Source organism: Antechinus flavipes, chromosome 4 (genome assembly GCF_016432865.1).
Source record: "Antechinus flavipes isolate AdamAnt ecotype Samford, QLD, Australia chromosome 4, AdamAnt_v2, whole genome shotgun sequence".
In the NCBI taxonomy this organism is placed as follows: Eukaryota; Metazoa; Chordata; class Mammalia; order Dasyuromorphia; family Dasyuridae; genus Antechinus; species Antechinus flavipes.
The window spans coordinates 414,816,155-414,829,038 of NC_067401.1; the positions used below are offsets into that span (position 1 = coordinate 414,816,155).

The 12,884-nt window shown below is 34.9% G+C and overlaps 1 protein-coding gene across 1 annotated transcript in view; it reads right to left on the bottom strand.

The window, feature by feature from the left end:
• Positions 1-12,884, bottom strand: part of XPR1 (xenotropic and polytropic retrovirus receptor 1) — a 200,546-nt gene that overhangs the window by 161,320 nt on the left and 26,342 nt on the right. The window contains exon 2 of the mRNA XM_051998838.1: positions 8,297-8,348. Coding sequence (XP_051854798.1) covers positions 8,297-8,348 — 52 coding nt within the window. The remainder of the gene's footprint in view (positions 1-8,296; positions 8,349-12,884) is intronic.

Here is a 12,884-nt window from a genome sequence, read left to right on the forward strand (position 1 = left end):
GAGAGTAGTCATAGAAGCCAAGGAAAGATGTTGTGCATCTTCTTATAATCTACTGGGCAACCTCTATTTTTTAGGAAGTGATTTTAGTACAATAGGCATCAATAGCATTTGAGGCAGATGGGAAGAAGGGAAAGAGTGGAAATTGTGTTTCCCCTGGTGGAGGGAACTCCTACTAAGGAAATGCTTACTATTAGTACAGATAGACAATAATTCTTCAACTTACAGTCTTAGAGAAAAAATAATGGAAGAAATAAGATAGGATTAAATGATTTTCAAGAGTCTTTCCAGTTCTAAAGTTCTATGGTCAAGTGCAGCTATCATCATCATCATCATCATCCATATTTATACAATGCTTTAAAGTTCGAAAGTGCTTTACCAATGTTGTCTCATTTTAATCTCATGTCCATGTCCTAAAAGAATTTATATAATGAAACATCTTACTTCTAAAAAAAACCTTAAAAATTAAAGGGAGAAAAATTAAAGACTACTCTAGTCTTCAAGTCAGATGCAATCTTCAGTTTAAAGGAGGGAGAAAGAGATGGAAATGGAGAGAAGTCAGACAATGGGAAGATGGGATAAACAACGTGAAAAGACATCCTCATTTAGGGCTATAGTTGTGAAAATCCAATATAACTTTTTGGAGCAATATCCTAAAATGCCACAAGATGGGGGCATTATTACAGGAATGTCTGTATCTCTTGCTTTATACATGAGTACCTCTCCGACAGATAAGAGAGACTAAGAACCAAGTAAATTGCACACAATGTTTTATAAACTTCAAAAGCACTAAGAAGACTTTGATAAGAACTTCTAAGAAAACCAGAAAAGTAGTTTGGCAGTAAATAGGTTTAGACCATAATATTACAGAACACTTCAAAAAAGTCAATATGCTACATGCTTTATATAAAAGATCATGCGATTTTTAAAAAATTAAACAGGAGAATTTATTTTTCAAAACTATGGCTGATAGAATTCATAATCAAAAAAAAAAGCTAAACATAGGAGAAAAATAGACATCAATTAAATTAAAAAGCTTTTGCATGATAAAAATATAAGTGAGAATAAGAGAAGAATCTGTCAACGAAAGAAGATATTTGCATCAAATACTCAAATGATCCATGATGTCGACCATTTTGGGAGCTCTCTCTAAATGAAGTAGATAGACTACAATACATCCATGTGTGATAATCCATGGACTTCTGTCCATATTTTAAAAGTTACTATGTAAATTAAACTTTTGAAAAGTGTATAGGAAAGCTTTATGTGTTCAATATTTCCCCAAAAGTATGACCTAGAATATCAAGTCAATATGCATTTATTAAGTACTTAATACATGTCAGAAAAGTACTAAGCACTATAAATACAAAGAATGGCCACAAAAAAAAAAAAAAAAGTGCCTGCTTATTAACATGTTAATGGGAAGACAAGATGCAAAGAACTAAGTATATACACATTTATGTACAGTTTAAACTGGGGATAATCTCAGAAGAAAGAAATGAATAGTGGGAAGATCAGGAAAAACTTGCAAAAAATGAGATTTGAGCTCAGACCGGAAGCCAGGAGTCAGAAACATGGAAGGAGAACATTCCAAAAAGATTACATAGAATTTTGCAGGTGACTTTCTCAAAGAATTTAACCATGAAATGGAAAAGAAATATAGGATGATAGTGGAGACAGCTGGATCAAGTAAGAGTTTAAGAATAGGAAAGACATTAACCTGTTTGTAGGCAACAGAGAAGCATTCAATAGAGAGACAATATAAATGAAAGACTGACAATGATAGGTGGATCAATCTTCTGACAAAAAGAGGGTATCAGGGATCACTTGGGTACATAGAAAGGATAGCCTTGGCAAAACCCTCATAGTAAGTAGGATAATGAATTGATTAAGGATATGTAAAAGTATTCCAAATCACTACTGATCAGAGAAATGCAAATTAAGACAATCTGTCAGATTGGCTAAGATGACAGAAAAAAATAATGATGAATGTTGGAGGGGATGCGGGAAAACTGGACATTGATTCATTGTTGGTGGAGTTGTAAACGAATCCAATCATTCTGGAGAGCAATCTGAAATTATACCCAAAAAATTATCAAACTGTACATACCCTTTGATCCAGCAGTCTTACTACTGGGCTTATATCCAAAAGAAATACTAAAGAAGGGAAAGGGACCTGTATGTGCCAAAATGTTTGTGGCAGCCCTTTTTGTAGTGGCTAGAAACTGGAAAATGAATGAATGCCCATCAATTGGAGAATGGTTAGGTAAAAAAAATAAAATATTATTGTTCTGTAAGAAATGACCAGCAGGATGAATACAGAGAGGTTTGAAGAAACTTACATGAACTGATGTTGAGTGAAATGAGCAAAACCAGGAAATCATTATATACTTCAACAACGAAACTGTATGAGGATGTATTCTGATGGAAGTGGATTTCTTCGACAATGAAAAGATCTAATTCAGTTCCAATTGATCAATGATGGACAGAATCAAATACACCCAGAGAAGGAACACTGGGAAATGAGTGTGAACTGTTTGGTTCTGTACACATATATTGTATCTAGGATATACTATAACATATATAACATGTATAAGACTGCCTGCTATCTAGGGAAGGGAGGGAGAGAGGGAAGGGAAAAATCGGAACAGAAGTGAGTGCAAAGGATAATGTAAAAAATTATCCATGCATATGTACTGTTAATAAAAAGTTTTTAGAAAAAAAAAGAATATGTAAAAGCACTCACTGCCTGTAGCAGTGAGGGCCCACTGAAATCATGCAATAAATCCACAGTGGAAACAGTATATAGTTTCACAATTTTCTCTAGCTTCATTCAGCAGCATGTGAATAGGGATAACTGTAATGGGCTGAGGTTCGAGTTGATGCACTGAGGTCCCAAGCATGTGAGGCTAAATAGTAATTGGACCATACTCTATTAATATATATGCTTGGAGAAAGAACGGCCCCCGCCTACTCTTTGTGCAAGTCCTGATGTATTGTATAGGAAATGAGGATTTTGGTGGGTGGAGGCAGGGGGGCAGAGAGGGAAGCAGAAAGAGAGACTGATGGCTGGCTTCTTGACACAGCTGCTCACATTGCTATCGCGACCCCTCTTCACCTCCGATTCCCCTTCACCTTCGATCCTTCTTCACCTCTACTAAGAATAAGATCGACAATTTTTCCCTAACCTGAATTCCTGACTCCGGCTGATTTTAAATACGTGGTCATCACAGATAATGACAGAAATAATAGAAGTTTAGGATTTGGCAATCTGTGATCAGCAATGAAACAAAGGTGGATAAAGCAATGAAAGATACATACTGAATGAGTCTAAAAAAAAAGAGAGAGGTTAATGAATGTCATTGGTAGAGGAAATGTGGAAAGAGCAATGGGAAAGAAAGAATATTGTAATTCCTTTACCACTACTACTAACTGGGCTGATGTGGGAAGGGGGCGGGGGAAGAGAATAGCAAGGAGGAAGCACCCAGGAAAGGGCAGAACATGCTTAAACGTGTAACAGTATTGGAAAGGGTGATTTAAAGTACTGGGACAATAGGAAGGATCCAAGCCTTAATGAACACTAAGTGATAGAAGGAATAAAAAAGAAAAAAGTTTAAGATGAAAGCAATTTAATTATGGAGCAGCCATTCTAGAAAGCACAGTGGAAGGGGAGTTAAGTATGGAATAGGCTATTAGAGGGGTAGAATTGAAGGGAATAAGAGAAAGAGAATGAAAAAGATGGAAAAATAGTGTCTGAACTACATCAGCCAGGGATTTAAGTTTGCCAGGCTCGGGGTATGCCATGGAGGAATGAATTCAGGCAAATTAGCAGAGACTGGAGAGAAGTCCACAGAAGGAAGAATTCATTAAAACTATTCAAGGTGATACCTTGATGTTCAATCTTGTGGCAGGTGGATGCTATTGAGTCCTATTAAGTCCAGGAGGCTCACCTCACAAATAGGTGCAGGTAATAGTATAGCCTGAGGGAGTCTGGACAGGCAGCAGTAGCTGCAATTTGAGGTGGGGGGAGAGGTCTGATCTGGTCTGGGAATGGTCTCTAGGAGACCAGGTCTATGGAAGAAGGGCAGAGACCTAAGATCTGAATCCAAGACTGATACATGAGTACCTTGGAAAGACATAGCAATAAGGAAGCCATAGTCTTCTTTAGAAGCCTGAATCCCAGACTAATGCAAAGATAAAGGAGGAAGCCAAAAGAGAGCAGGCCATATATTCAGCTCCCCCAGAAATCCCAAGGGAAAAAAAAAGACACAGATGGGCCCGCTGGATCAGGTGTAATGCAACTTTTCCTAGAAAGTCACCCAGTATGCTAAAGGAATTTCTTACCATTCTCCAGACGGTACTCTGGCTGTTCATCTGTCATCCTTCATTCTTGCCATATAAGCAGTCCATTCTCTCTCCATATAATACAATTTCTTTTCTTTTTTTTTTTGAGGCGCATTCAATATATATCTTTCATGTAGTTAAGATAATGGTAGCTATTTTCTACCAGTCCCAGGATATCCTCCTTCCTTTCTCATGAATTCAGTGTCTGGCTCATGATTTTTCTCTCTACCCCAAACATGCATATGTAATACTTTAACTTCCCTCTTCCTCAGTTCACATTTCCCATGACTAACTCCCTTTCTTCTTCAGAGTTCCTCACATGGGGAAGCCTTTTCAGACCTATGATGGGCCTATCTGTTGTACTCCATGTGATACTCATTTTTAGTTCAAAGTCAATGGGGTTACATAGCTTATGCCACAAAGCAATATTATTAAAATGTTAGTTTTTTTTTTTTAAATGGGTCATTGTTTTCAGGGGAAACTCACAATAAGTACAATAGTTATGCTATTTCCTAAAAACAATCTAGCCTGCTTTCATTATGTTCAACTCTGGTCCCAGTTCATTAAGCCCCCATCTGTCTTGTCTGTCCTAGAGACACACACACACACACACACACACACACACACACACATATATATATATACTATTAGGCTCCATTGTGTGTCTATCCAAGTGCATGATAAACAATGAACAATAAACATTCTTTAACCACTTGGCTTTTTTTCTGTGGACGAATGAGCTAAACCCTTTAAGTGATGACAGATCTCTTCAAGGATGCTCTGCTGTGTCTTGCAATGTGACAAAATCAATACAATGTCTGCCACAACAGGAGTCTCTTTCTTCATCACTGCCCTATTCGATAAAACTACAATGGTTCCCTGTTACTTCTAGGATCCAACATAAAATTCTTCATTGGGCTTTTAAAGCCCTTCACAATTTGACTCCTTCCTACCTTTCAAAGCCTCACCCAACATTCCCTTCCAACACCTTCCTGGTCGTTCCCCAAACAAGAAAATCCCTCTCCCAGTTACATACAATTTTCCCTAGTTTTCTCTCATACCTGGAACACTTTCTCTCTTCAACTTTACAGGTTTCTTTTAAGATTCAGTTAAAATCCCACATCCTTCAAGAAACTTTTTCTCAAATCCATTAAAAGCACTACCTTCTTTCTGAGACTAACTAGTTTATCCTTTAAGTGTCTTCTTTGTATGTTTGTTGTTTGCATGTTGTCTCCCTAATTAGATTGTAAATTCCTTGACAGCAATAATTATTTTTGCCTTTCTTTGTATCCTCAGTACTTAGTGGTGCTTGCTACATTGTAAGCACTTAAATCTTGATGAGTTGAACTAGATTTTATGCTAAATTATCTCCTCCATAATGCTGATGAATATTTTTTCTGTTTTATATTTGATGCTTATTTATTACAGGGTCACTACAAAAGGTTTTTTTTTTCCTATTATGCCATTCAAAGGATCCTGAATTATCTTAATGTATAGATGAAAGCTACTTTACTATATAAGAACTTGTAATGTTATATCTTGATTTGTCAAGTCAAATGTTTTTCATAATTAAGAAACAAGAAGCACAATACAAATCCTTCTATCCTTGATATCTTACAAATAATTGTGAGATGATTAAAAATGTTATCCATTGTTGATTATCACTTGTGGAAGCCCACTTGTTTCCTAATAATATCCTAATTTAAAAGGCCCTCAATTTGTGTATTGGTGACTCTTAGTAAGATTTTGTATAGATTGGAAAGAAAGCATTTAGGTCAATAGTTACTCATGCTCTGTTAATCAACTATTTTTAAAAATAGGGAATGAAGGAATATTTTAAGAATACAGGTAATGTGTTTCTATTTTTTTTTTCCTTGTGACACTGAACCTTATGAGTCAGTTAAAGATTTTACATCGTACTATCTTCTGCTCATTTAAAATTAGTCCCCTGTAATTACAATAGTATACCTTCTGGAATAGTGTAAATATAGATACCCTTATAATATTTTTTTATTCATATAGATGTCATTTTCATTAATTCTTAGATTCTTTGCATAATTAAACAAGCCAACTAATTTTCTGCTATTCTATACAATTTTGGCTATCTTTTTTTGTATGCACACAAAAGTAAGCTTTTGCTTACATTTATTTTTCTTTATAATTATAATCTACATTATTTAGAGGCACATAAAAGTACAAACACATCCTATTCCTTTTGCATCTGCTCCAAGATTTAAGAACATATATTTTATTTTTAGTATTTTTTCTTGACAGTTAACAAAGAGACAACCTAGCATGCAAATCAAGCCACCAGAAGCCAAAAGCTTGATAGGACAGCTTTCTGATCATGACAACAGCAAAGGAATAATCACTGGTGGGTAGCTTACGGTAATTTTATTAGAGTACTATTACCTTTCTTTTATTTCTCCCACTTTTTGCTCTTTGATTACAGTTTGGATAGAACTAAGATTTATGACTGCATGTGCCATACAACTTCAAATAATAGAAATACTTTCTGAAAAGAAGTTTTTTCATGTTTTAAACTTGCCAATACGCTTTGGGTGATTGTCATTAAAAATTGGTCTGCAGTTAATAATTTTCTATGCATTTTTGGATAATTGGCAAATAAAAGTAACAGATGATAAAAGTCCCTTTTAATTTTCCTTAAGGTGTTTTTGGGTTTTTTTTTTTTTTTTGTTTTTTTGCTGAGATAATTGGGGTTAAGTGACTTGCCTAGAATCATACAACTAGGAAGTTTTAAATGTCTGAGACTAGATTTAAATGCAGGTCCTCCTAACTTCAGGACTGGAGCTCTATCCACTGCACCACCTAGCTGCATTTTTAAAGCAGATCTCATAGTATAGGCAGTCAGAAAGCAGTTATGGAGATATATTTCCTCCTTGTAGATAACAGTTAAGAGAAGGAAACGGCAAACCACTTCAGAGTTATTGCCAAGTATCCAGCATCATTGTCTTATCCCTTTTGTTTGGTATTCCCAGTGCTTAGCACAGGGCCTGGAACACAGCAGGCATAATAAATGCTTGTTGACTGACTTGATTGTCCTTGGATAAGTTTATGGGCTTCATTTTCCCTATAACAACATAAGAAAGTCTTTCTAATTCTAAATTATATAATTCTTGATTTTAAAAAATTTGTCTTTTTTGAAAAAGTTCAATGTGAAATTGTAAAAGGAACACCAAAATTCAAAAGGGAGAATCTATGAATGTTCAATCCTGACTGTTCACTGACATTTTATCTTATGACTTAACCCTAAACCCAAAACAAGACTAAATATATAAACAACCTAACAAGCAAAACAAACAGAAAAAGTAATGACCCATTAGTCATAATTGGAAAAATAAGAACCACTGACATCAAGTTCAACATTAGGTACCAATTATCAAGTTTGGTAAAAATATTCTGATGTTCCTGCGATACCACATATAAATGTGGATAAATGGAAGATTGGAGCAGTGATGAAACAATATTGCTCTCATTGAAATGGAGGTAAATAGAAGAAGATGAATACATTTAAGGTAAAAATATATAGATAAGGAAGCACAACATATAGAGAAACCCATGATTAATTCTAAAGTGACATTAGAGCATTATCTGAGAAAAGAAAATTAAGCTATCCTAATGGTCCATGAGTACATCAATATTAAAGCCACAGGCTTAGACTAAGAGAATACTAGACCACATGATTTAGAAAACAATATAAATATATAAAACATATATTACACAAATATAAAGCATAAAGAATATTAATAAGAGCATATTAAATATAAATATAAAAAACAAAAATAGTCGCATATATCTAAAAATTTTACTTGAGATTTTAAGGGATCAAAATCAGAAATTCAATCTAACTTTGTAATTTAAAAGATTGTTGTTTTTTTTTAAATAGAGAATAATATTTACTCCTTACATAAATTCAAGGTAATTGGTTCCTTACCTTCCATAGATGGTGCTTGGTCCTGGGCTGAATATAGCATATCCTTAAAAGCCTGTGAAAGAAAAAAAATATATATATGAAAAAAAAAGTTTGACAGACACACGTTTATGAATGAACATATATCTTAAGATTGTAGGTTTTATTTGTATGTTACGTTAGCATTACACAGTTTGACTCATAAAAATTATTTTCAAATCTCATCCTATCAAATTATAAAATTATAGGTTTTATGATATGGATCAACCAATATGCTTTATAATAATAGTAATTCTCAAATACTTTTGTTTGCTCACCACATAGTATAACATATTATTCCATGGTCTAGCTTCAAGTTTCTCTCCCTACTCCAATCCATCTTCCATTCAGCTGTCAAAGTCATTTTCCTAAAGGAAAGATCTAATCATATCAACCTATTTAACTTCAGCAGCTCCCTATCACCTCCAAAATCAAGTATAAACTTCAACTTAGTATTTAAAGTTCTTCAAAACCTAGACCTCTCCTCCCTTTCTAATTTGTGACACTGGCCATATAGCAGATGATTTCATCCAACATTCCTTCTCCCATCTCTGTGACTTTTCATTGGCACTCTAATCCTCATACCTGGAATGGCCTCACTTATTCACTCTGCTTCCTGGATTTATTCCTTGTCTTTCTTCAAGACCTAGCTCAAAACCTTTCAGCAGGTCATCCATCAGCCCCCAATGCCTGATTTCTGAGATTAACTTCCATTTACACTGTAAATATTGTATATGTACAGTTTAGCCTGTTATTTTCCCCTTAAGTGCCCTGAGGATAAGAACCATGTGCTTCACTTTCTTTATATTTCCAAGACAGAGCCTACCCTATAGTAGATACTTAATAAATACACGTACACTGACTTTTGTATACCAATATAACTGCAAACATAACTTTCAATTCTATTTGGAGCATATTTAGAAAACTTCCTGATATACATCCTTAAGAACTGCTTTACTCAAATCCCCAGAATGGAGAGACAAAAAATATGAAAAAGAATAAATACAACCATGTGGCTATCATCACTTTCTCCCCAAACCTATTCTCTTTTCTAATATAGTATCATTTAGATAGAATCAGTCATTCTGAAATGTAAAATTCTATAAGATATTTAAAAAAAAACCCAACCCAAGAGGCTATCTTTTTTTGTTATTCGCAACTTAAACTCAAGGAGATTCTGAAAACTAGTGAATTAATATTTTATTCAACAATAATCTATACTACAATGTGTTTAGACAAATTTCAATTCACGGTCTAGCCATTGTTTAGAGTGTTATTTGTCTAAAAATATATATATAAATTCTCTCTTAAGTATGTCTTACTATATTTTACCCCATAACTATTCTAATTTCATACATTCAAGTGCTATAAAAGGACACTTCTTTGTCCTGCTACTCAAAACTTAAAATAAGTATATGGTACTATTAAATTAGGGATTTCAAAATAATAAGTAATAAAAAGAAAAAAATGAGAACTATTATCTCATATATACAAAAAGTCAATGCAAAATGAAGAGAACACAGACCTATGAATTAGGAAGATTTGGATTCTATCTTGCCTCTTAACCATACTAGCCCAGGACATTAAAACCAGAACACTTAAACTCTAAAGTACCCTAAGCCACTACTGGTCCCCAAACTATTTTCAAACTTTTTTGATGACACACCACTATCAGTTAAAAAAAAGTCAACTTATCCCTCCAATGTATTTGTTTACTTATTCATGAATTACACATATAGAATATGGTACATGTACATGCACTCTAAAATTCACTCCTCCGTTGGAATGCCTCCTCCCCTCTCATTAAAGGGGAAGAAGGGTTGATGACTCTTCCAGATGTCCACTTAAGGAGAGAGCTCAGGGCAGCCACTTCATCATCTCTTATCCAAATGGAATATGTCATCATGCACATAGCTACACTCCTACCCCTAACCCAATCTTTCATGTCCTACATCTTACTGCCCTGCTTTTTCTCCCTCACTGGATTGGGAGCTCCCTGAAGGGTAAAAGCTGTCTTTTTTCCTTATATGTATCTCCAGTGCTTGTCATATAATAAAGCATTTAATAATTATTTATTGGGTATTAACTTACTAATGTATTAATGTGTATATATATACATATTATAAAACTTTAAAAGATAAATATTAAAATCATGAAATAATCATTTATCTAAAATCATTGGGAAGTTAAGTATACTAACTTGAGAGGGAGGGAGGATGACATGGTGGTTCTTTTATTTTCAGAAAATCTCTTAGAAGATAAATGGAAGATGAAATAGACGCAGTAAGGTGGCACAGTGAATAGATGATGGAGACTTAAGTCAATAAGACTAAGTTTAAATTATGCCTCAGAAATTTACTGCTATGTGATCCTAAGCAAGTCTAACCTCTGGCTCCCTGAGTTTCCTCAACCATAAAATGGGGAACATAATATCATCTACTTTGCAGAGTTGTTCTATCTGAGAATCAAATGAGATATTTACTTAAAACAACAACAAAAAGCACTTAGCAGAGTACCTGGCAGCTAGCAGGAGCTAGATAAATAATCGTTCCTTCCCCTTCTCTTTCCTTTTCTCCCCATGCTTCCCTCCTCTCATCCAATTGTAAAAGTCAGGCTAGAGGTGATAAAGGTCTGACCTACAATAATGGCCATGTGAGTAGAAAGAAGGAGGCAGGTATATGAGGGGTGCTATAGATACAGAAAGAACAAGATTTGACAAGTAATTAGTAAAGTAAGAAAGAATGTAGAATCTTAGATGATCCCAAGGAAGCCAATGGGAAGTGGTCACAAGTATGGAAGGTCCCTTGACAGAAATAGGGCAATTCAATGAGAAGATTGGATTAGAAATGGGAGTAAGTGAGGGAAAGGTTCAGAAACCAGATTTCAATGTGTTGTGAGAGTATGATGAGGTTAAGATGAGGCATCGGGTTATAAATGGGCTATAACTACCCTGAACAATCAACCACTAAACAATGGAAGGAAGGAAGAACTTGCACAGTGGAAATAACCAATGGAGTAAAAAAATTTTGAAAGACTGAAGAGTGAGTGTGTAAGAGATAAAATCCCACTATTGGCTATCACTAGAAGAATGGTATGCAACCCACCTTCTCATTCCCTGGAGTCAAGCCATATCACTGCTCCTGCCTTTACCACTTGTCCCCTCTCCCATTTTTACACACCATGGTCTTTGGCAATTCTTTAAATCCAGCTTTTGACACACAACAGCTGTGACCCTTTTTAGGCAATCCTCTAATCTACACATTGCAGGATCTGAGTTGTAGAAAGCATTCCCCCTTTTGTGAGTTCCCTATCAATAATATTACAGATCTATTTTCTATATCTATCTCTTTCCTTTTTATAGCCTCTGGACCTCAATCAATAATTAACTAAGCACTGAAGTTCCACATTGTTAAATAAATAAAAACCAGAAAAAAAAAGTTTAAACCCTAAACAGAAATTTTAAAACATGATTTTAGATACATGCATATTTCAAATTATAGACTCGTATTCTATTCAGACATTATAATCCTTCAGAATTTCAAGGACTATCTGATAATATGAAATTAGTGACATATATTTCAAAAAGTCTGAGAGCACTACAATTGCAAAAATGTTCAAGAAAGCAGGAAGAGCATCATTTTGATTTCAACAGCACTTATTAACACTTGATCTTATTACAAAGATAACAGTGATAACATTCTCACTAAATGATAAATAACTATATAAAACATTTTTTTAAATTCTGTTTTTTATCCCAATATATTTCATTTTCAGTGAGAGAGAGAATGGCAGGCTTTTAGTCAAGACCCATCTTCTTGAGTTCAAATCTGGCTTCAAAGATTTACAAGCTATGTGTCCCTGTGCAAGTGACTTAATCTTAGTTTTCTCATCTGTAAAAAGAAGTGGATAAGGAAATAGCAAACCACTCCACTATCTTAGTCAAAAAAATCCCAAATGGGGGCAACAAAGAGAGGAGTGTGATCAGAACCTAACAGGTGGGAAAATCCTAACTCTCTCTATAATTCTGTGCTTCAGTGTTGTTTGGTCGCGTCTGATTCTTTGTGACTTGTAGATCATGGCACTCAAGTATTGCCCATGGAGTTTTCTTGGGAAAGATACACTGGTTTGTCATTCCCTTCTCCAGTAAATTAAGGCAAACAGAGCTTAAGTGACTTGCCCAGGATCACAAAGCTAGTAAGTATCTGAGGCCAGATTTGAACAAGTTTTCCTAACTCGAAGCATCTATAAACACACAGAGAGATATATATCCATATGTTGTTACTATTGTTGCTGCTTCAGCAGTCATTTCAGTCATGTCTAACTCTTCTTGACTCTATTTGTTTTCTTGGCAAAGATTTTCCAGCTTATTTTATAGATGAGGAAACTGGGGCAAACAGGGTTAAGTGATTTGCTCAGGGTCAACCAGCTAGTCAGTGTCTAAGGCTATATTAGAACTCATGAAGGTGACTCTTCCTGATTCCAAGCCCAGTGCTCTGTCCACTGTGCCACCTAGTAACCCAGACAGACTGACAGACACACACACAGATAGATACAAAATAATCTTGGGGAGTTA